General features: G+C 53.1%; 2 protein-coding genes, 1 long non-coding RNA gene and 1 other non-coding gene across 5 annotated transcripts in view; 3 read left to right on the top strand and 1 right to left on the bottom strand.

Annotated features, from left to right (window-relative positions):
* The window catches only part of ZNF710 (zinc finger protein 710), an 80,937-nt gene extending 74,010 nt beyond the window's left edge, over window positions 1–6,927 (top strand). Inside the window, exon 5 of one of the 2 annotated variants that reach the window (XM_032175961.2) lies at window positions 4,402–6,927. In XM_032175961.2, coding sequence (XP_032031852.1) covers window positions 4,402–4,571 — 170 coding nt within the window. In that variant the 3' untranslated portion in view covers window positions 4,572–6,927. The remainder of the gene's footprint in view (window positions 1–4,401) is intronic. The other variant, XM_058427181.1, reaches the window with a different exon arrangement.
* On the top strand, window positions 1,479–1,541 carry LOC116482690 (U7 small nuclear RNA). The gene has a single exon (XR_004251963.1). It is a non-coding gene; the product is annotated as a U7 small nuclear RNA (small nuclear RNA).
* Window positions 6,912–27,098, bottom strand: IDH2 (isocitrate dehydrogenase (NADP(+)) 2). The gene is made up of 11 exons (XM_032175962.2): window positions 26,888–27,098; window positions 16,500–16,591; window positions 15,434–15,599; window positions 13,551–13,711; window positions 13,322–13,465; window positions 12,444–12,580; window positions 12,122–12,273; window positions 9,980–10,092; window positions 9,706–9,803; window positions 9,521–9,613; window positions 6,912–9,061 (listed from the first exon to the last, which is right to left on the bottom strand). The coding sequence occupies exons 1-11, from the start codon at window positions 27,000–27,002 to the stop codon at window positions 8,974–8,976; spliced, it is 1,359 nt and encodes a 452-aa protein (XP_032031853.1). The 5' UTR covers window positions 27,003–27,098; the 3' UTR covers window positions 6,912–8,973.
* The window catches only part of LOC131381098 (uncharacterized), a 44,129-nt gene continuing 43,384 nt past the window's right edge, over window positions 26,424–27,168 (top strand). The window contains exon 1 of the long non-coding RNA XR_009209564.1: window positions 26,424–26,553. This is a non-coding gene — a long non-coding RNA (uncharacterized LOC131381098). The remainder of the gene's footprint in view (window positions 26,554–27,168) is intronic.

The raw sequence follows: 27,168 nt of genomic DNA, 5'->3' as shown, positions 1-27,168 counted from the left end.
CGTACTCATGAAAGGGCCAGACAGGCCTGACGTTAAGATCTGGGAGAAATTTTAGGAGAGGATTCTATGCCTCCGCAGTTCATAGAAGTTTCGGAGGCTGTCAGAAAACATCCCAAGTGTTAGCGGTAGCCTTTCCCTCCAGCAGTGGTCAGTACTTAAAGCATTTCTGTTGGGTGACAGCAAAGCTGTTAGCCTTTCTGGCCTCATGGTGGGGAGGGACTGCTGTGGAGACTCCACAGGAAGGAGGGAGCCAACAGTGCTACAGGGAGGCTCCTTCTACAGTTTGGAGCTATTTCTGGTGCTCTGGCTGGGCATGATGGCTCACACCTATAATCCTGGCACTTTGGGAGGCCGAGGCAGGAGGATCACTTAAGGCCAGGAGTTTGATACCAAACCAGGCAACATAGTGAGACCTGGTCTCTACAAAAATATTTTTAAATTAGCTGGGTGTGGTGGCGTGTGCCTATAATCTCAGCTACTTGGGAGTCTAAGGCAGGAAGATCACTTGAGCCCGGGAGTTGAAGGCTGCAGTAAACTGTGATCAGACCACAGCACTCCAGCCTGGGTGGCAAAGGAAGACCCTATCGCCAAATAATAATAAAAAAATTCTGGTGTGCCTCTGAGTCACACCAGCTGGGAACATGCCTTGGCAGTAACCAGGTGAGCTGACCTGCCATGTGGGATTATTTACTGGAATGCGGTCAGGCACGCGGGGACAGCTGCAGTAGCCTTAACTCTGGTTTTGGAACAGCTGACCAGTGAATGGCGTGGATTTTCTGGCAGAAACAGGTATCTCAGTTGTTTTGTTTTGTTTTTCAGTTGTCTATTAAAGTTGCTTCCAGTAGATGAGAATGAAACCCCGTCGGCTGCTCTTGGTAGCTCCTTGCTACTCAAAATGCGGTAGGATGAGCAGCGTCGGCCCCACCTGGGATCTTGCTGGCCTCTCAGCTCCACCCACACCTGCCGAGTCAGACTCTACACTTCAAAAAGATCTCTGGGCCATTTGTTGCACAGTCAAGTTTGAGACCAGACTAGTGCCTCAGAGTCTCCTGGAGGGCTTGTTGAAACAAAGTGCTGGCCCCACCCCCAGAGTTTCTGATTCAGTAGATCTGGGGTGGGGTCTGAGACGCTGCCTTTCCCACAAGTTCCCAGTTCTTAGCAAAGGGGCTGCTGGTTCAGGGATCTCACGTTGAGAACCTTTGATCCAGACTGCAGAGGGCTGGCTGGCAAATCAGCTGCATGTTGGGAGTCACCTGAGGAATGTTTTAAATGCTGATGCCTGAGTTTGGACCTGAGGTTCAAATGTAAGTGGTCTGGAATGTGGCCTGGGATCAGGATTTTTGTAAAGCTCTTTGGGTGATTCCATGTGCAGTAGATTTTGAGAGCTGTATTCTAGTGGATCTGCCCTGTTGTTAACCCACCAGAAGGAACCAGCGCAGATGCCCTTTTGGAAATAACTGGGACCATGAAGAGACTGTCAATGTTACAGCTCTTTTAGAATTTGTTAGGCTGGGTGTACTGACTCACGCCTGTAATCCCAACACTTTGGGAGGCTGAGGCAGGCAGATCACTTGAGCCCAGGAGTTTGAGACCAGCCTGGGCAACATGAAAAAACCCTCTCTCTACTAAAAATACAAAAAAATTAGCTGGGTGTGGTGGTGGGCGCCTGTAATCCCAGCTACTCAGAAGGCTGAGGCAGGAGAATCACTTGAACCTGGGAGGCAGAGGTTGCAGTGAGCCGAGATTGTGCCACTGCACTCCAGCCTGGGTGACAGAGTGAGACTTTGACTCAAAAAAAAAAAAGAATTTGTTTAGCAGGTTTTCGTTTTTACCAGAAATCACCCCACCCCCACCCCACCGCCCAAAGAAGATTTTTTAAAAAGACTGTCCCTGTACACCTTGTTCCTAGGGGTGGTTAAGGCACAACCTCTTTCTATATGAGCTCAGTCACCAGGGATGCTTACAATTGCTCTATTCCTGGCTGTACCAGATGACAGAATGAAGCGATTGGCCCTGGAACAACTGGGCTCCAGGTCCCCACCTCCCGCATAGAGTCCTGGTCTGGGAAGCCCAGGCTTGATGCATATGCAGAAGGAAGGCAGCATACATTCTAGACAGAATGATCTAGTAACTATGGAGCTGTCATTTGGGGAGGTGGATCAATGTCCTTATAAAAAATGCTACAGACTATTCTCTGGGGCCCACAGGACAGGACCAATAGACTTGATAAACATAATGGGGACGGTGTACAGAGATCCACAAGTAGAAATTTTCCCAAGGTGCTTTATTTAGCTTATTTTTAAAACAGCTGTGTAACATGAGGGTGTGGCACTAGGACTGAGGGAAGAAACAGCCCAAATCTATAAGATATGGGCCAAGTGACCTTGTTTCATAAAGTCCGGAAGACTCACAGTGTGTAGATGCTACAGGCACAAGTAACAGATGCCCATTCAGACTGGCCTAAACAATAAGGAAATCGATTAAGAAATGGCCCAAGGCCAGGTGTGGTAGCACACACCTTTCGTCCCAGCTACTCGGGAGGCTGAGTTGGGAGGATCACTTTGAGTTTGAGGCTGCAGTGAGCCATGATTGCACCACTGCACTCCAGCCTTGGCAACAGGGCAAGACCTTGTCAAAAAAAAAAAAAGAAAAGAAATGGGGCCAGGTGCAGTGGCTCACGCCTATAATCCCAGCACTTTGAGAGGCCGAGGCAGGCGGATCACCTGAGATTGGGAGTTCGAGACCAGCCTGACCAACATGGAGAAGCCCCATCTCTACTAAAAATACAAAAAAAAAATAGCCAGGTATGGTGGCGGGTGCCTGTAATCTCAGCTACTCGGGAGGCTGAGGCAGGAGAATCGCTTGACCCCGGGAGGCGGAGGTTGTGATGAGCCAAGATTGCGCCATTGCACTCCAGCCTGGGCAACAAGAGCGAAACTCAGTTTCAAAAGACAAAGAAAAGAAATGGTTCAAAGTCTAGGCCCTCTTCAGAGCTGGCTGATTCAGCTTGCCAACAGTGACATCAGGGTGAGGCTTCCTCTGTCCACAGCATTAGCTGCGAATATCCTCATGGTCACAAGATGGCTGCCAATGGCCGTCAGGGTGTGTGCTTCCTTGTTCACATCCAGTGGAAAAGTGACAGCCTGCTCCCCTTAACTCTCTGACACCAATGAGAAGGTGCTAAGAACTTACTAGCAGGCCTTTCCTCATGACCCACTCAACAGGATTGGGTCACATGCCTATTCCTGAACCACTAATTGGGAAGGGATGGGATTACTCTTAGACCAGTGGTTCTCGACTGAGCGTGAGTTTGTCTTCCAGGTCACATTTGGCCATGTTTGGAGACATTTATGGTTGTCACAACTGGGGTGATGCTATTGGCATCTCATGGGTAGAGGCCAGGGATGCTGTTAAACATCCTACAATGCACAAGACAGCCCCACAGCAAAGAATTATGGCCCTAAGTGCCAAGGTTGAGAAAGCCTGCCTTAGATCTGTCAGGGCTGCCCCTAGCCTGGGGTCTGTTTCCCCCAAAACATACATATCTCCGCGGACAGGGCCAGAATGCACTTTGGGGGCCAGCCACAGCCCCTGCCAGCCTCCCAGGTCCCCCAGATCCTACCCTGGGCTTCCCCTGTAAGAGCTTTATAATGAGATTTCAATTTTATAAAATTACAAGGGGCCTCTTTAAGAGTTTTTGCCTGATATATCTTTATGAACCTACCCTGAGTGTTTGTCTGTCCCTGGAGAGCCAGCCCCAAGGATGCCAATGGCTAGGACCGATAGAAAAGCACAGATGCTGGCAGGAGGCCAGAGGAGGAACAGCACCCTCCAGCAGTTTGAGGCAGAGCAGCACAGTGGCTCAGAACAACAGCATGTGCTGGGTGACCTTTGCCAAATTGATTCACCTCTCTAAACCTCAGCCTTTTGAGCTGCTAAATGGGGTTGTTGTGATTGTTGGATGAGGCGAGACCTGTGAAGTGGCTGGCATGCAGCAGGTACTGGTAAGTGTTGCAAAGGTGATGTCATGCAGGCAGCTTCCCGTGGCCAATGAGAAACGGTGCAGAGAAGGAATAAGTAGGGCTTAGTGACTTTGACGGGTCAGTGGAGGAATGACCCAAAGAAGACTTCAAGGCCAGGCCTGCAGTTCTCCACCACAAGGGCCCTCACTGATAGCATCCACTCCACCACACTCAGCTTTGGGGCCTAGGTCTGGTGACCCAGCTAGAAGCCACAGGACCCTGAGGCGTCCGAGGGTGGGAAGGCTGAGAGGCAGCTGAGACTCCTGGAGGCCGTGACTGGGAAGCCCTCTCTTTAGAAAGGCCGTCAGCTTCCTGCGTGGGGGTGACTGGCTCCTCCCGAGAGACGGCAGCCAGGTCTGACTGTGCCCCTCTCTTACAGACCCCATGATGGAGCTGACAGGCACTGACCCTTCAGAGCTCGACGGCCAGCAGGAGATGGAGGACTTCGAGGAGAACGCCTACAGCTATGCGAGCGTGGACAGCAGCGCCGAGGCCAGTGTCCTCACTGAACAGGCCATGAAAGAGATGGCCTACTACAACGTACTATAGCGCAAGCTGCGCCACCCCTAACGGGGGCCAGGGGGCCAGGGCATGGGGGTGAGACCCATGGGCTGCAGGCTGCACCTCCTGCAGCCGAGAAACAAGCTACTGCCCCACTGTTCTGAGCCCTCCCTCCCCGAGTCATTTGCACCACTAGGGACCTTTAGACCAAATGGAGACTGTACTACTGTCCCCGGCTGTGAGCCAGCACAGGCCCAGGCATCCCAGCAAGGGAAGGAGAACACACGAGGCCCAGATCTGGGTCTCCCTGGCCTGCTTCTGTGGGGAGTGGGAGAAGTGGGGCCACTGGGGACAGGTCACAAGGGCACAGGCCCTCGGGGTCTCTCCAGGCCTAGCAGAGCTCTTCAGGGGTCCTGACACTGGAAGAAGAGACCACTTGAGCCATGTCTTTTTCGCGGGCATCTCCTGCCTCTAAGGATGTCTGAGCTCCCCTCTGGCCAGTACTGCCCACCCCTACCTTCTCCAGGCCCCCTTCCCCGCCCTGTCGATGGACCGCCAGGCAGGGCACTCTGCCTTCTACCTCCCGGGGTTTCCCATGCGCTCCTCAAGCCAGGCGTGCATGTGGCCCTGGCCCTGGCCTGCAGGACAGCTGGGGGGAGCCTAGCCCCAGAAGACCCCTGTCCTACATCCCTTTCTGGAAGTGGATGTCCCTAAAGTGGATTGCAACACGTCATCCACTTCGGCCCTAGCTGGAGCGCCTCACCAGGGGGCCCCCACTAGCAACAAAGCCAGGACAGGCCCCGCGTCAGGCACACACTAACAAAACCAGAAGCATGGGGCAGGGCAGGGCAGAGTGAGGGCACCATGGGGGACCAAGAAGGGCTGTCCTTGGGGGAGGCCCAGGACCACCTGTCGGGGAGGGGGACTGCAGTCATTTCTTATTCCTCAGTGTCCACCTCGCGACGGGGATAGCCACAAGTCAGCAGCTCCCCGGAAAGAGCAACGTATTTAAAAAAGGCAAGTGACGCCCACAGGGGGAAATCAAGGGTTTTTTTGAGCAAAGGGGGTCTTCTGAAGGTAACTTATTATTTTTTTCTTTCCAACTGTGTGTCACCTATGACCTTTTCTGATGGAGATGCATTTTCTTTTTCCAAGCGTAGCTTCCTCGTGTGCTGTGCGTGCTTCCTACCTACCCACCCCGAGCAGCCTGGCCGGGCAGGACTGGGGCTCCATGGGGACTGTCATCCTGGCCCTGGAGGTGCAGCCGCTGGCAGCAGCCTCAGCAGGCTGGGGTGGGAGGCAGGAGAAGGCAGAGCTGGGAAGCCCTCCACCCCTGCCTGGCTCCTGCAGTCGCTGACTTGCTCTGTCCCATGTCCCATCCTCGGCTGTCAGGGCTACTGACTCTGCTCAGCCAACAGCTAGCTCCCTCGCTCACCTGCTCTCTTCCCCTCTGTTCCCACGCCAGCTCCTGCCCCTGGAACCAGAAACGACAGGCCCAGGGCAGTGAAATACCATATTCAGGAACTCTAGGGCACCCGGACCCCCGCTCACTTGCCTCCTGAGGCCTCAGTGGGGAGGGGCAAGCAGGGGTCTTCCCCAAAGGCACAGATGAAGCCACTAGCTTCAGCCTAGAAACCCGGAGAAGGGAACAGCCTGCGGTGGGAGGAACCAGTCTGCAGCACAGCCACCCCCAAGGCTGGATCCTTAAGTGAAGGACCAAGCCAGGCCTCAGGGTGACTGTGATCAGGACTGAGGGGTAGACAAGGTGGCCCAAGTATGGCTTCCAGACCCCGAAGCCCCACGACCTCCTAGGTGCCCGCCATGATGACCCTCAGGTGGCAGTGACTCCGTCACTGTATAAGACATTTTCTCCTGCTGAGCAGAAGGCATCATCCCCTGCAACTACCTCTTCCCACGTCTTTCTCCCCTGGTACCAAAAAGAACCCTGTACCTCCTCCTCCTCCTCCCTCCTGCCAGTGCAGTGGCCTTGGTCTTGGAAACTGAAGGGAGAAGGTCTGGCCCCCAGGGTGGGGCTCTCCTTTCCCTCCCCGAGCCCCGCCGTCAGCACTGGCCCTCTGTGAGGTTCGATACTTGAACGCCCCCTGCCCTGTGCCTTGGACCTGGGCAAAGCTAGGAGGAGGAAACAGCACAACTCACAGTTTGAGCTGGAGGGTGGTCTCGGCAAGGCTCCTGTCTGCACCCCTCCCTAACCTTCTCAAAAGAGGTGCATGGCCTCTCGGGTGACTTGGAAACTCCTGGACAAATTCCATTCTAACTTATTTTGACATGTATACAAACCAACTGTTTAGAGATTCCACTTGTGCAAAGCCCTACTGTGTTTTTATGTTCCTGTTTAAAAGAGAAGTTTACTTAGCAATAATTATAAATAAATGAATATTCTTTAGTGAGGTGACTGCAAATGCTTCTTTCCCCAGCTCTTGGGGACCTGGCCCTCACTGCCAGCGGGAACTCCCAGCAAAACTTCCCAGCCCCACACAGCAGGGCTGCACTCTCCAGGGCCCTGGGCAGCCATCCTCTGCACTGGAATGGCCACCTGCAGGGCCAGGCGCCTACAGCCAGCTGCCCCGGGCCCAAGAGAGTCGTGTGGGCCAAGGCCCCTGTATTCCCACCACTTGTAGAGAAAAGCTGCTTCCCCCGCACACCCACCCACATGGCTTCAGGAAAGAAGCCAGCTCCCGATGCCAGGCTGGACTTCAGAGGCTGCATTCTGCAGAGCTGCCAGCCCTGTGCTGGTGACAGGCAAGAAGAGGCAGGAAGCATTGAGCTTCCTCCCAGGGGCTGGGCCTGCTGGAGCCAGCAGTCCACATTTCTTATAGCCCTGAGAGTTTCAGGGCATTACTCAGGAAAAGGAAGCGGGGGGTCACCAGTGTGGGTGGAGGGCTAGAGCCCTTCCAAAGCCACTCAGTCTACTGCAATGGTCAGGTTTCAGGAGACATAGGAGTCCCCCCAGTATTTAGGAAAGGGACTTTGTAAGATGGGGTTTTGAGAGATGGGGTCTCACTCTGTTACTCAGGCTGGAGTGCGGTGGTGCAATCATAGCTCACTACAGCCTCAAACTCCCGGGCTCAAGTGATCCTCCCACCTTGGCCTCCCAAAGTGCTGGGACTGTAGGCATGAGCCACCACACCTGGCCAGGACTTTATAAAGATTATACAACTCTTCTCCAGGACATTTTAACACCAAAAAGTAGAAGCTTTGCAGAACTTACTATGCAGAGGACAGTCCTTTTGATTATATGTAGCTTTAGAGCAACTTTTATTTTTCCTTTTTTACATGGGGCTAAAGAACTTGCATAGAGCAATTTTTTTTTTTTTGAGACAGAGTCTTGCTCTGTCACCCAGGCTAGAGTGCAGTGGTGCAATCTCGGCTCACTGCAACCTCTGCCTCCCAGGTTCAAGCCATTTTCCTGCCTCAGCCTCCCGAGTAGCTGGGACTACAGGTGCGCATCACCACGCCTGGCTAATTTTTGTATTTTGAGTAGAGATGGGGTTTCACCATGTTGGCCAGGCTGGTCTCGAACTCCTGGCCTCAAGTGATCCACCCACCTCAGCCTCCCAAAGTACTGGGATTACAGGCGTGCGCCACTGTGCCCGGCCGATAACAATTTTTCACAAGCTTACTTTTCTCGTTTTGCCAATGCATGGTGAAAGTGAACCCAGGCTTGGGGACCGCAGGCCTAGACAATGCGGGGCCCTCGTTCACACACACCCAAGCCCCGCCAAACTCAGGCAGCCTTGGAAAGGAGACGTGTAAGGCAGGTGTGGGTAGGACCTGTTTTTAGTACCTAGAAAAAGACTAAGAAAGTGGTCTGGAGATGTTTAGAAGGTTAAAAGCAACGAAGAAAAAAATCAATGACAACCTATCGAGAACTGATTGACTCTCAGAATGGAAAACTGGACACAGAAACTGAATCATGCTAGAAAATTCCAGGGAACCCACAGGCCTGTGCCCTGAGTGTCCGAGAGCTCCGCAGTGGGCCCCTGTGGAAGGTGGGATCCCAGGGCTGCCTGGTCCCTTCCCCGCGGTGGCAGCCCCTTCCTGAGGTGCTCTGGTCTGCCCCAGGGGAACCTGCCAGCTCTAGCAGGGCCTCTGCCTCAGGGTCCCACCACCTCCTCCCCTCAGGGACAAACACAGCAGACAGTTTTGTGAAGAGCTTTTTAGTAGCTAAATATGGCACCATGTGTTCCAAGGGCAATATAAATTACAGTATGCAAAACATACTGACTGGCTGAGGTAAAACACACTGCTCCTGCCTCACGTCACCATGAGGGGAAACACACATATGCTTTAAAAACATCTCGCTTATAAAAAAAACATCCCCTAGAAAGGCCTCCAGAGAGGGGCTGTGAGGCTCACCCTCTGCCGCGCTCAGGAGGACCCACCGGCTCGGCCCTGGCCCATCCACTGCAGCCATGGGTGGCGCCTCCCCCTACTGCCTGCCCAGGGCTCTGTCCAGGTTGCTCTTGATGGTGTCGAGGAAGTCTGTGGTGTTCAGGAAGTGCTCGTTCAGCTTCACACTGCAGAGAGAGCATCACTCACATCAGGGGCGGCTCCAGGCCTTGCCAAGGCCATCAGCCAGGCCCTTCCAGGGAACAGCCTGAGCTTGGGCATCAGAACAGCCATCTCCTGCCACCCAGGCTACAGGCCAGAGGCCAGCTATAGCCCACTGCCATGAGGCCACAGAGATTCGGCAGGCACCCGCAGGGTCTGTCTTTCCAGGTAACTGCTCTCCTGAGAGCTGGGAGAGGGGTGTGGGCAGGGTCAGAAGGAGCTCTGAGTAGCCAGCCTCAGGGATGGGGGGGAACTCACTAGACCTGGTCTGCAGAGGCTGGCCTGAGCAGTCTCTCAGGGCTGTGGACATGTCCTGCCCCAGGCCCCCTGGCAGCTAAGCTGACTCATGAGGGGGACTTCAGGAGGGGTCCCCTGGCTTCCTCCCACATGGCCCCAGGGTCTGCCCGCCACCCCAGGCCACGCACTTGCTGAGGCCATGAATGCAGCCCGCCAGGTCCTTGGTCATGGCTCCACTCTCCACCGTCTCCACGCACACCTTCTCCAGCGTCTGGGCAAACCTACGGGGATGGGGCAGAATGAGACCCCACCTGTGCAAGGGCAGGACCCAGAGCCTGTCCCGGGCAGCTCCGGCCTCTCCCTCCGTGCTCACCTGATGAGGTCTTGGTTCCCATCTAGCTTCCCCCGGTGCTCCAGGCCACGTGTCCAGGCAAAGATACTGGCGATGGGGTTGGTGCTGGTGGGCCGGCCCTGGGGACGGGGGTTGCAGGGGGATCAAGAGCCGAGCCAGCTAGTGAGGAGGCTGCCCAGATACAGCTGCCCGCCCCTGGACTGGCAGGTCAGACTCGTCTTTCTAGCCCTCAGCCCAGTGGGCTTTGGGCCCCTGGGGTAGAGGGGCATTGTGAGGCCCCATGCCCTGCACTCACCTTCTGGTGCTCCCGATAGTGGCGGGTGACGGTCCCATGAGCAGCCTCAGCCTCAATCGTCTTCCCATCAGGGCAGACCAGGACGGACGTCATCAGGCCAAGGGAGCCAAAGCCTAGAGGGCAGAAAGCCTTTCTCTCAGGGCCTCGCCTCTCTTGGGGCCACCCAGCTGAGCCCTGCTGCCCTCTACAACCCAATATTGTAGCTGTCATAGTTTGTGGCTCTACTCAGCCTCCCCCAACTGCAACTGGGAGGACAGGGACCGTTCCAGGCCTCTCCACCCTGCTGTGGGTCTCCAGGGCCCGGCACAAGGCTGGAGGGCACTGGAGGGTGGCTATCACCAGCACATTAACATCCATCTGTGTCACCAGCTCCGGGCGCCCCACAGCCTGTAGCCCACAGGGCCCAAGACCCCACAGAGTCCTGTGGTCCCCCACAGCCTGCCACCCAGCCTGGCTCATGACCCGGAGGCACATTCAAGGAGAACGATAAAGCTGTGGTCAGCTATTTCCCAACAATCACTTTTGCAGCTGCTTTCTCAGGACACTTTCAAGCTTTTTGATTAATTTCTGAATGTTCCCAAATCCACATGTCAGCTCCAGCAAATTTTCTATCGTCAAGGACTCCAGGGCTTCAAAGGCACCCCCATGACACCAAAATAAGGACTGAAGAAAGAAAACGTGGACAGCAGGCCGGGCACGGTGGCTCACGCTTGTAATCCCAGCACTTTGGGAGGCCGAGGCGGGCGGATCACGAGGTCAGGAGATCGAGACCACGGTGAAACCCCGTCTCTACTAAAAATACAAAAAATTAGCCGGGAGTGGTGGCGGGCGCCTGTAGTCCCAGCTACTCGGAGAGGCTGAGGCAGGAGAATGGCGTGAACCCGGGAGGCGGAGGTTGCAGTGAGCCGAGATCGCGCCACTGCACTCCAGCCTGGGCGACAGAGCAAGACTCCGTCTCAAAAAAAAAAAAAAAAAAAAAGAAAACGTGGACAGCATCTACAGGAAAATGCTTTGTCTACGAATTCTAAGCATTCTGGCTGTGAGCAATCCCTTCTCCATTTTACCTGCACCTTCACAGCATTCTTTAGACACTTAAGGTTAATTTTCATGCCTCTGCCTCATCTGCTATGACATTTCATCCTTCTATCCTAGATGGGAATTGTTCTGGTGAGAGGATCCCCACTGAACTTTCCAAAGTAAAGCCAAAGGTTTACGCAAAGTAACAAGACTCTGCTTTCCATCAGAACCTGTCCTGGGCTTCCCTTTTCCCTGTACCAGGAGCTGCCCTGGTAAGCTTAGGTTTCTCTTTCACTCTCTATGTTCTGCCTGTTTCCCACGCCTACCACCTTTCCTGCTCTTGTTCCCAACACATTTCGCCCATTTCTCGCTGTTCTTCTCTAATGGTCTCACCTATACTTTTTTTTTTTTTTTTTTTTTGGAGACAGAGTTTCACCCTTGTTGCCCAGGCTGGAGTGCAATGGCGCAATCTCGGCTCACTGCAACCTCTACCTCCTGGGTTCAAGAGATTCTCCTGCCTCAGCCTCTCAAGTAGCTGGGATTACAGGTGCCCACCACGGCGCCCGCCTCCATGCCTGGCTAATTTTTTTTGCATTTTTAGTAGAGACGGGGTTTTGCCATGTTGGCCACGCTGGTCTCAAACTCCTGACCTCATCACCTATACTTTTTACTGCAATCTGATTTGTCTTTTAGGACACCCTAGGGCTTGGGGGTTTGCAAGCTTCCCCGACATTCTCTTCCATCCATTAGGTTCACTATGCAAAATGCATTCGCTGTAGTTTAAAGAACCTCCGGTCCTGCTTGATCCCATTTTCCTACTGGAACCAAAGAGTTATGAGGCTCCATCATGGACTGGAGCAACCTTAGGGCTGACAACCTAGCCCTGGAAATCCTGTGCCCTCCTTTCTCTCTAAGAGCAGCCTCAGTAATACACCAGTCCAAACCTAATTTGTGATCCTCTCTCACTCAGACACCAGGGAGCTCCTGCCCCCTGCTGTCTACAGAGGACCCTGCAGTGAGTCCTGCTGCTCCACTAGACTTTTCTACCAAAAGGGTCTGAAAATCCCTCCAGCCAGAGAAGACCAACAGTCCACCCCCACAGGGAGCAGCGACCTCCCAGCATACCCTGGGCCAGGATGTCTGACTGCACATCTCCGTCATAGTTCTTGCAGGCCCACACAAAGCCGCCCGAAGACTTGAGGACCTGAGCCACCATGTCATCAATGAGCCGGTGCTCATACCAGATCTTATTCTTGTCGAAGTCGGTCTTATAGTGCCTGGGAGTAAAAAGGTCTGTTATGGGGAGAGGGCAGAAGGCTGACAGGTTGGGGATCCGTCCCTGAGCCTTGAAGCTGAGCCAAATGCACTCTAATAGCGACCTTCCCAGGGTAGGATGGGAATAGCATGGGGGGAAGAAAGGCCACAGAGTACATGGATGAGGCTTTACTTGTCAAAGATCTCCTGGAAGATGTCCTTGAAACGCCCATCGTAGGCTTTCAGTATGGTGTTCTTGGTGCTCATGTACAGCGGCCATTTCTTCTGGATGGCATACTGGAAGCAGCTGTGCGCAAAACCCGAGATGGACTGCAGGGGGAGAGACAGGGCCCTGGCGTGGTGCCCTAGCCTGGCGATTGCCGGCAACCTCTCACCTCCCAGGGCAAGGCCCAGATCTCCAGGAACCGTACCCCGCCGCCCACACGACTGTTTTAACACCAGCCTCCGTGCAGTGAACACGATGTTTCTGCTGGCCCAGCCTCTCCCTCTCAACTTCCCAGGGGCAGGAGGCCCCTCAACTTTGCTTTGGAAAGCACCGCCTTTTCCCCAGTTCTTAGACTATGTGGCTGGGGCAGGGCTAATTCCCAGGCCTAGCCCTGGGGTTGACAGTGTGTCCCTGGCTTATCCAATCAGAAGCCTTTCTCCCCGGGGCCTCTGTGATTGGCTCAGAGGTGGTCATGTGACTCAGCCTAGCATTGGAGCTGGAACTGGCGGTAAAGAGGCATTCTCTTCTGATAGGGTAGCCAAGCAGGCAGGAGTACGCCTGGAGCTGTTCATGGCCATTTCTTTTCTTTCTTTTTTTTTTTTTTCAAGAGATGGGGTCTCACTGTTGCCCAGGCTGGTCTCAAACTTCCGCTGTCAAGCAATCCTGCCTTGGCCTCCCAAAGTGCTGGGATTACAAGTGTGAGCCACCATGCCCAGCCCTGGTGGCCATTTCTGCCTCTCTGTGGCCTAAGAATGAGGCCATTACAGAAGAAAGGAAAGCCACGAGACAGGGATGAAGAGACAAGCTGGGAGAGGAGGGGCCCAGGATGCCCGAGCCAGCCTCACCTCGTCGGTGTTGTACATGCCCATGCCCACGCCGCCTGCGGGGAAGTTGTACACTTCCCACTCCTTGACACCGCTGCCATCTTTTGGGGTGAAGACCATTTTGAACGTGCCGGCCCGGTCTGCCACAAAGTCTGTGGCCTTGTACTGCAGAGACAAGAGGATGGCTAGGCCAGGAGCTCCAGTCGGGGGGTGCCCAGGTCAGTGGATCCCCTCCCCAACCCTGGCCTACCTGGTCGCCATGGGCATGCCTGCCAATGGTGATGGGCTTGGTCCAGCCAGGGACTAGGCGTGGGATGTTTTTGCAGATGATGGGCTCCCGGAAGACAGTCCCCCCCAGGATGTTCCGGATAGTTCCATTGGGACTTTTCCACATCTTCTTCAGCTTGAACTCTGTGAGGACAGAGATAATAGTGGTCCCACTGCAGCCGCCACCTTTCAACCAGAATTTGAACCCCAAGCAACAACACAGCCAGACGGGGGTCCTAAAATTCTTCATGAGGGAGGCAGTAGAGTCTAGAGTGCAAATGTGTGGGCTCTGGAGTCTGCCAGTTTTTTTTTTTTTTTTTTGAGACGGAGTTTTGCTCCTATTGCCCAGGCTGGAGTGCAATGGTGCAATCTCGGCTCACCACAACCTCCGCCTCCTGGGTTCAAGCGGTTCTCCTGCTTCAGCCTCCCGAGCAGCTGGGATTACAGGCATGTGACACCACACCCGGCTAATTCTGTATTTTTAGGAGAGATGGGGTTTCTCCGTGTTGGTCAGGCTGGTCTCGACCTCCCAACCTCAGGTGATCTGCCTGCCTCGGCCTCCCAAAGTGCTGGGATTACAGGTGTGAGCCACCACGCCTGGCAAGTCTGCCAGTTTTAACGGTGAAGCTTACAAAAGTGGCTCAACCAAAGCTGTAAAAAAAATTACTGGAAAAATAACTAGCCTAAGTGTCGTCATGAGGACTAAATGAGCTCGTGTGTAAAGGGCCTAGAACGGTGCCCGATCCATGCTGAGTGCGCTGTTGGCCATTATGATTCCCACATCACACATGCAGGGAGTACAGTCCGGGGGAAGGGCTTGTCTAATGAAACCTGACAACACACTGCCCACTCCACGTGCTCCGGTCCTGGCCCCAATGTCGCCCCAGTTCCTAAGGCTGTGACCCTCTCCTGCCTTGTCCATAAATGGGGATACGCAACTCCCAGGGTTCAGGTGAAATGAAGAGCTCAGCACTCAAATGATCCCAGTGCGGTGGGCCAGGCATGACCTGCAGGACAGGGGCAGGCCTGGGGAGTTTGCAGATCTATCTCGAGTACTTCCCGCCAGCTCCCTCCAACTGTGGAAGGTAGGAAGAGAGAGCTCAGAAAACTCCTCAACCATCCTTTCTCGAATTATCCAAACCTGGCCCCTCTGCACACACACTGCTTTCACTTCATGGAACCCTCAAGAGTGGCCCCAACAGCCAAGGACCAGGAGCCAGTCCAGGCCTGGTAGGGGCAGCTCTCAGTGACCCTGCATGACCATGGGGACAGAGGTAGACCTGCAAGGCCAAGCCAGTGGCAGGAGGGCAATAGCGATGTTCCCCAGAGGCTGCTGAGGCTCTGAAGGACACAGGCCTTACTCACAGCCCTCCTCTGCACAATCTCTCTGCAAACCTGCCTGCAAGACTGTCCACGCCAGAATGGACTACTGCCCAAAGAAGCCATCCTTACTGTGACCACATCAGCATTACCTTCCTCCTCCTCCTCCTCAGCCCTGTCACCGATGACATCTACCACTGTCAGAGCCAGAGTGCAGCAGAAACACCACTGGCCTGGGAGATGGAAGACGTGGATTCTGTTCTCAGCTCTGCTGTGCCCTAACCGTGGAACCTGAGGCCAGCCCCTTTACCCACGCCTGCCCCAGCCTCATCAAAGGTGACCTCTGAGGCCCCACTGCCCACCAGGCACACACAGGGAGACTGGCCTCCGGTGCAGTTGGCCTCAGGAAAGCCCCAGCTCCGGAGCCTCCCAACCTCCCAGTCCCGAAATGAGTGACATGGCCAACTGCCCCACCCCAAGTCTGGGAGAGGCCGGGGGGAGAAGCCTGTGACCCTCCCTGGCCCGCCCACCTCCACACCCTCGCACCTTCCACACGGGCCTCATCAGGGGTGATGGTGGCACACTTGACAGCCACACTGTACTTCTGGGTGGCCAGTGCAGAGTCAATGGTGACCTGGTCATCGGTCTGGTCACGGTTTGGGAGCCCGAGGTCAAAATACTTTAGCTGGATGTCCACGTGGGGCAGGATGAGCTGGGGACAGAGGGCCAGAGCAAGGCGTCACCCCAGTGACTCAGGGGCATGACAACAAAGGGCAGAATAAGAAGTCTGCAGGCCATGGCAGGGGACAGTCAGTCAGAACAGGGAAGAGTGAAGGCCAGTGGAGGGGCGCAGCAGAAAGCTGGAGTCAGCCATTTCTCAGTGGGGCCTGGCCAGAGCTGGCAGAGGCTGGGGCTCTGGAGAGAGGTTGGCAGGCCAGGCTGCAGCCTTTCGGAGGGTTCTTCCCCCATTGTGCCTATCTGCCCCCCTCACATGGCCCATCAACTCAGCCAAACCCCAACCCCAAATACATCTAGATTTCTCTATATAACTGGCTTCCTCTTCTCCTCAAGTGCTTTGAGATCTTACAATCGGAAGTGACAGTTCTCAACTTTTGTCCCAGGAACGCACACACAGTGTGAGGCCTTCACAAGGACTACATGCTCTCCTGGACATACATAGACCACGGCAACTTTGGAGAAGCCAAGCGGCCACTCTGGGACCCCTTTGCCATGTGGCTTGTCACAGCTGCAGGCTGGGTCACTGCCCTGCACACCAGCCCTGTTCCCCTTTCACTCCTTTTCAAGAAGTGAGGCAAATGTAAGATGGAAATGATACAGGATTAACCTTGAAGCTTCTCAAAGTTGACAGAACGTGTGGGATTTGGCACCAGCACAACACAGACTGCTGGGGACAGGTCCCCGCCTGACAACTTCTGAACAATTAGTGGACCAGATGTGAAAGAAGGGTAGACAGAGGGAGAGAAACAGAGCTGCTGCTGCCCACCAGGACAACGGGGGGTCCTAGAGACCTGCAGTCCAGAAGACTCTGTGAGACAGAACACTCCCTGGCCAGCCCACCTGGAGAGCCACCCACTTCGGGAGGGGGCACTACCTTCTCCTTGATGAACTGCCAGATAATACGGGTCATCTCATCACCATCCATCTCCACCACGGGCTTCGCCACCTTGATCCTTTTGTCGGCATCTAGAAGCAGGGACACACAGTGCATCATGCCCCTGGGGAGGCTGGAGGGGGGCCCTCTCCTCCCGGCCAGGCCCGCCCTTCACCAGGAGACAGTGGCAGAAAGCCAGGGCCCCGGCGTCCACTCCCCGTCTGCAAATCAGCTCCCTCACTGCTTAGAGCAGGGGTCCCCAACTCCCAGGCCATGGACTAGTACCGTGGGCTCTGGAGAGAGGTCAGCAGATCAGGCCACAGCCTTTAGTGCAGGTCCATGGCTGTTAAGAACTGGGCCACACAGCAGGAGGAGAGCTGCAGGTGAGTGAGCACTAGCACCTGAGCTCATGCCTGGGAACTGTGCACAAGGGATCTAGGTTGCACGCTCCTTATGAGAGTCTAATGCCTGATGATCTGTCACTGTCTCCCAGCACCTCCAGATGGGACTGTCTAGTTGCAGGAAAACAAGCTCAGGGCCCTCCCCGATTGTACATTATGGTGAGCTATATAATTTTTTCATTATATATTACAATGTAATAATAATAGAAATAAAGTGCACAGTAAATGTAATGCACTTGACTCATCCCAAAACCATCCCCGCTGCCCACCACCCTGCTACCCGTGGAAAAATTGTCTTCCATGAAGCTGGCCCCTGGTGCCAAAAAGTTTGGAAATTGCTGGTTTACAGCACCTGGATCCATCTATCCTTACTTACTTCCTTTCCTTTCTTTCCTTCCTTCCTCCCTTTCTCTCTCTCTCTTTCTCTCTCTTTCTTGGCAGGGTCCTGTTCCGTTTGTCAGGCTGGAATGCACTGATGCCATCATAGCTTCCTGCAGCATTGACCTCCTGGCTTCAAGTGATCCTCTGACCTCAGCCTCCCACATAGCTGAGACTACAGGCGCATGCCACCACACCCAGCTATTTTTAATTTTTTTTTCTGAGACGAAGTTTCGCTATTGTCCCCCAGGGTGGAGTGCAGTGGCATGATCTCAGGCCACTGCAACCTCCGCCTCCCGAGTTCAAGTGATTCTCGGGCCTCAGCCTCCCAAGTAGCGGGGATTTCAGGTGTGCACCACCACACCTGGCTAATTTTTTGTATTTTTAGTAAAGACAGTGTTTCACCATGTTGGCCAGGCTGGTCTCGAACTCCTGACCTCAGGTGATCCACCTACCTCAACCCCCGCAAAGTGCTGGGATTACAGGCGTGAGCCACTGCGCAGGCCTAATTTTCTAATTTTTTTGTAGAGATGGAGTCTTGCTCTGTTGCCCAGGCTGGCTGGACTCCCCACCCCACCCCCACTTTAATCTGGCTAGGTAGAACTACCCAAAAACATGCCCAGCCCACCAGTGGCCAAGAGGGTGGGGGCCAGTCTGGCCAGTCAGACCCTCTCCCCATGGAATATGAAGGCAGAGGAGATCAACACAAAGAACGCCGGCTAGCTGCGGCTGCCTCATCCAGCACCAAATCAGCAAGAGATTGTCCACGGGCTCCTGCCATCCAGTTCCTAAGGAGGGCCTGGGTCCTCTTTTATGTATTTATTTATTTATTGTTTAGAGTCAGGGTCTCTTTATCTCTCTATGTTGCCCAGGCCAGACTCAGACTCCAGGGCTCAAGCAATCCTTGTACCTCAGCCTCCTTAGTAGTTGGGGCTACAGGCCCATGCCTAGATACTTCTTTTGTCCAAGACTTAGTTCTTTACAGTTTACCCTGCAATTCTATGAGCTACCCTGTGTACCTCATAATAAAATCCTCTCCAAGTTAACCAGTCACTAACTTTGTCTGTTGCTTGCGACCCTAGAGCCCTTAACTAACTTGTAGTGATAAAGGAAATAGTATAGATAGGTATTGAGTGCCTACTATGTGCCTTACAGTGTACCAATGCTGTACAATGTGATTCCATTTAATCCCAAAAACAACCCCAAGGAGGTATCATTACCTCCATTTCATTTATTTAGTTTATTTATTTATTTATTTATTTTTGAGACAGAGTCTTTGGTCTGTTGCCCAGGCTGGAATGCAATGGTGCAATCTCGGCTCACTGCAACCTCCGCCTCCCAGGTTCAAGCGATTCTGTCTCAGCTTCCTGAGTAGCTGGGATTACAGGCAGATGCCACCAGACCCGGCTAACTTTTGCATTTTTAGTAGAACGGGGTTTTGCCATGTTGGCCAGGCTGGTCTCGAACTCCTAACCTTAGGTGATCCACCCACCTTGGCCTCCCAAAGTGCTGGGATTACAGGCGTGAGCCACCATGCCTGACCATTATCTCCATTTTAAATGTGGGAAACTGAGGCTTAGAGAGGTTACTGGCTTACTGCCCAAGGTGACAGAGCTTGAAAACAGCAGAGCCACGAGGACTCTGACCCTGTTCAACAGGAAGGACAGGCTTACAGCACCTGCAAATGGAACTCAGAACCCTTGATCCCAGCCGACGCAGGTCAGTGAGTCCTACCAGAAAAGCATCAAAGGACTCAATGAGGGGCTGATCAGAGGTCCAGGGAGACAATGGAGGGTAGGGGGCAGGGGACGCTACTGAAGGAGAGTCTGACTCGCAGGAAAACCCAACAGTCTAGGAAGTGAATTTCAAAGAAAACTCAGGAACTGGCCACCTAACAATGAATCAGTACAGCTGCCTTGGACAAGGCTTGTTGAACCTCAGCCTGTAGCAGACAGAGGCACCGGGGCACCAGCCTGCTCCTCTGCCCGCAGCCTGGGAAGAAGCAGCAACTGCAGAGCAGGGAACAAGATCTAATAAAACTTCAGTCACAGGGAAATCTCACCAGCTCAGCTGAGAGCTGTGCCCTTCCCCCAAAGCAGCACTCCTCAGCCTCACTTACAGCCCAATTACTCTTGTGTTACACACAGTCCTTAGAGAGGTAGTGATGTGTCTTCAGCTCCACTCTAGATTAGACACAGCAAATCAGGTGAAGGAAAGAGAATGTTTATTTGAAAATACTGGGTTGGGGCTGGGTGTAATGGCTCACGCCTGTAATCCTAGCACTTTGGGAGGCTGAGGCAGGTGGATCACTCAAGGTAAGGAGTTCAAGACCAGCCTGGCCAACATGGTGAAACCCTATCTCTACTAAAAATAGAAAAATTAGTCGTGCACGGTGGCACGTGCCTGTAATCCCAGCTACCGAGGAGGCTGAGGCAGGAGAATCGCTTGAACCCAGGAGGTGGAGGTTGCAGTGAGCCAAGATCACGTCACTGCACTCCAGCCTGGGTAACAGAGACAGATCACGTCACTGCACTCCAGCCTGGGTAACAGAGACAGACTCCATCTCAAAAAAAAAAAAAAAACTGGGTTGGAAGAACTGGCAAGGGACAGAATACCTGTGAAAAGCAGGCCTAGAAACCACCTCGGCACATTTAAAACAAAAGTGATTAAAGCCTAACAGACCTCAAACAACTCACTTTCTAAAGATATGCAAAGAGTTTGTTTTTTTTTTTAATCTAAAAATAATCTTAGAGATCATTTAGGGGGAATAATGAGACTCAGAGTGTGGTCTGCATCAGAGGCAAGATAGAACCCAGATCCCTGACCCAAATGCAGCCTCTGGAAGACCCGTGGTGGGTCAGAGGTAGAGAAGCAGAACACAAACAAAGCCTTGGACTATTCCATTCCCTAGAGAACAACAGGTGGCTGGCTGCTGGCTCTACTGCCTTCCCCAAGATGCGATGGGGATTTTGAACCCAATCTACAATATTCCTTCACTTTTCTCTGAAGCTTGAGTGGAAAGAACTGCAGAACCTGCAGAAAGTCTGTTGAGCTGTTGCAGAGCTAGTTTAGTTCTGCGGAGCATCTCCTATGAGTTAATTTGAGGACAGCTAATCAAATGTGTTAAAAAAAAAAAATGGACTATCATAATTAGGAGCCCTAAGGAGAGACTCACTTGGGGCCAGTTCTACAGGTTTCAGCCTCAGCCTGGGCTCCACGGTTGGGCTTCAGGCAGGCATGGCTAGGAGAGTTCAAGGTCAAGATCAAAGACCCAGTGTGTCAAACCCTCAGAGACCACGGGACCTGCTTATTTACTCACCAGCAAGTGCTAAGTAAGCACTTATCCAGTACCCCACTGGGATACTGAAATGGCTAAATCACAACAGTGCCTGCCCTGAGGCGGTGAGTGTGGAAGGGGAAACCCACAGGTAACAGAGAGAGAGCAAGCAGGGCTGTCATCAAAGTCAGGATGCCCAGGCCTCCCTGGAAGCAAACATCCCAGGGGAGCTGAGAACAGCGACATGAGCCAAGGCCAGCAGAGACTTGTTCTGCTTGTTCCAGGTAGTGGTTTTTAAAAAAATCTTAATTGGTGACCAAGTTTTAAAAATCATTAAATCTCAACAATAAAACAAATAACTCAATGTTAAAATGGACAAGAGACTGGCTGGGCGCCGTGTCTCACGCCTGTAATCCCAGCACTTTGGGAGGTTGAGGCGGGCAGATCACTTGAGGTCAGGAGTTCGAGACCAGTCTGGCCACAATGGTGAAACTGTCTCTACTAAAAATAGAAAAAAAAATTAGCCTGGTGTGGTGACACACACCTGTAGTCCCAGCTATTTGGGAGGCTGAGGCAGGAGAATTGCTTGAACCCAGGAGGTGGAGGTTGCAGTGAGCACAGATCACGCCACTGTACTCCAGGCTGGGTAACAGGAAGACTCCGTCTCAAAATAAATAAATAAATATAACGGACAAAAGAATTAAATAGACATTTCAAGTCCAAAGATGATATACAAATGGCCAACAAGCACATTAAAAGATGCTCAGCATCACTAATCATTAGGGAAATGCAAATCAAAACCATAATGAGATATCACCCCACTATCCCACAACCACTAAAATAGCTACTATCAGAAAAAAAAAAAACAACAGAAAATAAAGTGCTGGCAAGGATATGGAGAAATTAGGACTCTTGTGCCCTGTTGGTGGGAATGTGAAATGGTGCAGCTGCTGTGGAAAACAGTATGGGTGTTCCTCAGCTAAAAGAGAAAGACTTACTATATGATCCAGCAATTCTGCTTCTGGATATACATCCAAAAAAAATTGAAAGCGGGGTCTGAAAGAGATATATGTATGCCCACATTCATAGCAGCAATGTTCACAATAGCAAAAGGTAGAAGCAACCCATGTATCCATCACAGATGAATGGATAAAGACAATGTGATACAGTCCCCCCTTATCCAAGGTTTTATTTCCATGACGTCAGTTACCTGTGGTGTCAGTTACCCACAGTCAACCCTAGTCTGAAAATAGGTGAGTACAGTACAATAAGATATTTTAAGAGAGACCACATTCATGTAACTTTCATTACAGTATATTGTTATAATTGTTCTATTTTATTACTAGTTATTATTGCTACTCTTACTGTTCCTAATTCACAAATTAAACTTTATCATAGATCTGTATGTATAGGAAAAAACATGGTATCTACAGGCTTTGCAGTTTCAGGTATCCACTGGGGGTCTTGAAATGCATCCTCCAAGGATAAGGGGGACTACTGTATCTACATACAATGGAATATGATTCAGCCTTGAAAAGGGGGAAATTCTGACACCTGCTACGAAGTGGATGAACCTGGGCGGCATTACGCTAAGTGAAATAAACCAGTCACAAAAGACAAATACTATATGCTTCTACTTACATGAGGTACCTAGAATAGTCAAATTCATAGAAACAGAAAGTAAAAAGGTGGTTGCCAGGGACTGGGGACGGGAAATGGGGAGGTATTGTTTAATGCGCAGAGTTTCAGTTTTGCCTTTTTTTTTTTTTTTTGAGTTTCAGTTTTGCAAGGTGACAAAGTTCTGGTGATGGATGGTAGTAATGTTTGCACAACAGTGTGAATGTACTTAACAATACTGTACACTGAAAAATGATTAAGATGGTAAGTTTTATACGTTTTTTACCAAAATAATAAAAATTTAAACCAGTCGAAAAAAATCAGGAGATTTTATATAAAAATCTAGAAATGCAGCAGGCATTCACTCATGGCAAGGATGGGCTGGGCTGAGGGCGGCCTCTCCCTTCATTCCATGACAGCCAAGTGCCCTCCAGTGTGGCCCAGGGCACTGGAGTTTGAGACCCCTGTCTGCTGTTCAGCCTGTATGGTGGAGATACAGCCATGGTCTGCCCTTCTATGGGAGACAAGTGGTGACAAGCTACCTGAAATACACGGAGCAGCAGCTAGGCCTCCCTGAAAACCTCTGAAGTGACAGCCACCACAAATCTTCAGCTGATGCATTGCACAAACACTGTCCTCTTAGCGAGAGTGCAGGATGGAATTACACCAGTCACCAGAGGCACGTTAGGCCGACTCTCCTCCCTGTCTTGGTATTGGCACCCAATACCAAGTAAGGATTTCAAAACCCATCCCTGGCTTCTTGCTGCTCCCAGCAAGAGGCTAGAGGTCCAGCCGCAGGCATAACTGCTCCCTCCACATTCCTACCCATGCACTCAGCAGAGAGGCTGCTCAGTCTGCATGTCCCAGCAAAGGATCACAGAGTGGGGAAAGGTTCCAATTCCTGGGGGCTCAAGAAGGCAGGACAGCAATTTCGTATAATTTATTTTATGTATGTATGTATGTATGTATTTACTGAGACGTAGTCTCACTCTGTCGCCCACACTGGAGGGCAGTGGCGTGATCTCAGCTCACTGCAAGCTCCACCTCCCGGGTTCAAGCAATTCTCCTGCCTCAGCCTCCTGAGTAGCTGGGACTAGAGGCGCCCGCCACCACATCCAGCTAATTTTTGTATTTTTAGTAGAGACGGGGTTTCACCATGGTGGCCAGGCAGTTATCGAACTCCTGGCCCCAAGTGATCTGCCTGCCTCAGCCTCCCAAAGTCCTGGGAGCTACCGCACCTGGCCAGAACAGCCATTTTGGAACAAACTCTAGTAGTTTCCTTGGTGTCATCCTTCATTCCTTCCCTTCTCTCACATCCACATCCAAACCACCAAAACCAGAAGCCACCCTCAGACAAGCCTATCCTTGCCATGAGTGAGTGCCTGCTGCGTATCTAGATTTTTACGTAAAATCTCCTGAATTGGAACCTTTCCCCACTACTGGCTCTTCCTTCAAAATATATCCAGAATCCAATCACTTCTTCACCATCCCCAGTGCCACCATCCAGGTCCAAGCCATCATCCTCTCTTGCCAGGTCCCTGAAGCTAGAATGCTCCTGATAAGATGGAAATCAGATAACGACACTCCTCTCAAAACCCTACAAAGTAAAAGCCAAAGCTCTCAAAAATGGCCTGTGAGCCCTCTACAGACCCCACTGCCAAACCTCATCCCATCACTCCACCTGGTGCCTGCTGAGCCAGCCTTCGCACCCTCCTCTCTGCTCTTCCATCATGCCCTTGGCACCTGCAAGTCCCTCTTCCCCCAATACCGAAAATGGCCTGCTTCCTCCCCTCCTCAGCGATTCCTTCAGTGAGGACTTTTCTGGCTGCCCTATACAAACTTTTGTGCACAAAAGGACCCCCTCCCAAAATACCCTTTCTTGCCTGTTTCTCCTTAGCTCTTCTCTTTTTTGGGGGAGAAGGGGAAGGCAGGGTCTTGCTTTGTCACCCAGGCTAGAGTGCAGTGGCACAATCATACCTCACTGCAGCCTTGACCTCCTGGGCTCAAGTGATCGCCTGAGTAGCTAAGACTACAGACATGCACCATTGTGCCTGGCTAATTTCATTTTTTATTTTTGTAGAGATGGGGTCTCACTACATTGCCCAGGCTGGTCTGGAGCTCCCAGCCTCAAGCAATCCTCCCACCTCAGCCTCCCAAAGTGCTGGGATTACAGGTGTGAGCCACAGTGCCTGGCCTTCCTTAGCTCTTGTACTCATATATCACACTAGTCAACGTCTATCTTGTTTACTGTCTGCCCCCTTCCACATCAGAATTTGAGCTCCTAAGGGTTTTGAAAGAGTCTCTGCTGGTTTTACTCCCAGCTCTATCCCCAGCACTCGGCATGGTGTCTGGCACAAAGTAGGAGTATACTACTTTTGTCAAAGACATAAATAAAGGTCAAGCTGAAGTCAACTCCATCTGTGGTCAGGGCTGCCCTGCCCTCACCTTCTGTTTCACTGAATGTGCTTCCTCCCCTCTCACCCATCTGGTATGCATTGCCACACAGCGGCCAGTGAGTTCTTACCAGCAGCCTGCACCCCATGTACACGGGTGGCATCTCTCCCCAGCCATGGGCCCCATGCCCTGAAGAAGCTTACACCCTACAGTGTACTAATATTTGCAATCTGCTGGTATTTTTAACATGGGTTTACAGAGTATAAACCCCAGGGAAGGCCACAGACTCTGGCTTCCAGTAATCTGAGAGCAGTTTCCAGCACCTCATACCCTGAATGGAACCAGCCCAAGGGCCCTCAACTTCTTCACACAGAAGATCTGGGAGCAGGCCTCAGCCACTCCAAAGAGGCTGTTCCTCAGTACCTACTAGGCCTAAACACAACCACCCAAATCAGCTCTGGCAGGGCAGCTAGGGCCTTAGCTGACGTGGCAGAAAGATCTGCACACTTAAGGGGCAAGAATTAAGAAGTTTCTGGGTTAGGAGTGGAGTAAAGGAAGGCTAGATAAGTAATTCTCCCACTGAGCCGTTCACAGAACTGGCCCCCACTGCCCCAAGCTCTAACTTACCAGAAACATCACCAGCAGTCGCTGGAAGCCTGTAGCGTTGCAAAATAGGAAACGATGCGTGCAGGAATTTACCAGGCAGCAGACACCGGGCTCTTTTAGCCCAAAAATATTCTTTCCTTGTCATCAAGGGGAATGCCAAGTATTCTGTCTCCAGCTGCGTTGCCAGGTAACAAGCTGGCAGAGTCGCAACTGTATAGTCTGATGTCTAACTCAAACACCAAGCAATTTCCCCATTCATAACCAACCCACATGGGGACTTCTAGAAGGACCCGTAACTGACTGCTTTTTCTGTATCCAAATTCAGGACCCTTAAAAGGGGCTTTGTGTTCCTGTTTGTGTGTTTTTTGGGGTTGTTTGTTGTTTTGTTTCTTTTTTTTACCATCAAGGCAGAAAAAAAAGGAGAATTAAAGAATGTAGCTAACTTCCACCATATTTTTGCTGAAGGTGGTGTGCTATATGGGAATCTTTGGGTCCTGGGGCACTTGGAACCTGGGAGTTGTTGGGCTGATCCCTGAGGCAGATTCCCAGAGGTACAAAAGCAGACATGCCCCTTTCTCCTTGGCAGGGAGGTAGGACTGGGGCCCAAGCCTCCCTACCCCCCAGCTCTAGTCAGCTGCTCCCACAATCCGGTTAACCATTACCTCCTCTGACCAGGCCAAAGCCGGCGGGCCCCACCCCCTCTTCCTCACTCTCCTGGCTCACAAGGGGCTCCTGGCCAGATTAGGATAGGGGTTTCCATGGCAACTGGCACTAGACAGGGCCAAGGGACCCACACTGTTCCCTGCCTTTTGTAGCTGTGTTGGGTAGCCAGGGTAGGGGGCAGGCCGATGCCCACACGCCACGCAAGGCACCCTGCGTTAGTAACGGAGGCTCGGGCTAACTCTTGCTTATTACGAAACGACTACTGTCTTCTCTCCTAAGCAGGGAGCTAAGGGTACCCAGAAGCCGTGGGAACGATTCCGCAAAGTGACATTTTGCGCGGGCTGCCAGGTCTCTGCGGCGAGTGAGCCAGGCAGGGAGGGCATGTGCCTGCCAAGGCAGGTCAAGTCAAGGAGAGGCCCCAGGATGGAGCCTCAAGTGCAGATATGAAGGCCAAGGGGTGGGGGTGGGGGCGGCCAAACAAAAGGGGAAAATTAAAAAGGACGCTCCTCCAGCTGTCGTGTAAAAGGCTCCAAAAATAGCTGACGTGGGCCTGGTATCAGCGCGCGCCTGGCTGAAAAGGAAGGGGAAGTGCCTGTCTCCCGCCTCCCAGCCTTTGTCTGAGCAGGGGCCGCGCCACGACCCTCCCTCTCGCCAGGGGAGCGCGCGGGATGCTCCAGCCCCCCACGGGTGCTCGTCTCGTTCCAGGGGCGCAGGGCAGGTAAGCCACCCTTCGGGTCCGGGACACTCTCAGGACCCCCTCCCGAAATACCTAGGGGCGCGCGGCAGCCCCGAGCCCCCGCCCGCGCAGAACTGGCCGTCGCCCGGGCCACCAGTTGCCACCGTCCCTCAAGTCCCCACCCCAGCGCCTGGCATGGCCGGGAAGCGCCGGGCGGGGGATCGCGGGGGGAAGCTGCCCCCCGGCCCTTTGTGCGTCCGACCCCGCCGTCCCCGGGCTGCGGGCTGGCGGGACGCGCTCCCCGGCCCCAGCCTGGGAAGCCGCCACGTCGCAGCTGGGGGCGCGCGCCTGCCTGGACCCTCCGCGCGGCACTCACAGTGGCGCCGCGGCTGCTCTTGCGAGGTGGGGGCCGTCAGGGCCGCCGGCGCCCAGGCCGGCCGCGAGCCTGAGGCTCTGCAGAGCGAGCGCACGACCCGCAGGTAGCCGGCCATCCCAAGCAGGAGAGCGAACGAGCAGGGCGGGAGAGGTTCGAGCGCGCGCAGCTCCTGCCGGCTGCCTGGCCGCGGGCTAAAGCTGGGCCTGGCGGGCGCGGGCCGCGCGGACACCACCGGGGCGGGGCTGCAGGGCCCGCCGCCCCATTGGGCCTTGCCGGGGAGG

This window comes from Hylobates moloch, unplaced genomic scaffold, assembly GCF_009828535.3.
Source record: "Hylobates moloch isolate HMO894 unplaced genomic scaffold, HMol_V3 SCAFFOLD_14, whole genome shotgun sequence".
Classification (NCBI taxonomy): domain Eukaryota; kingdom Metazoa; phylum Chordata; class Mammalia; order Primates; family Hylobatidae; genus Hylobates; species Hylobates moloch.
This window is presented reverse-complemented; position numbering and strand designations above follow the sequence as displayed.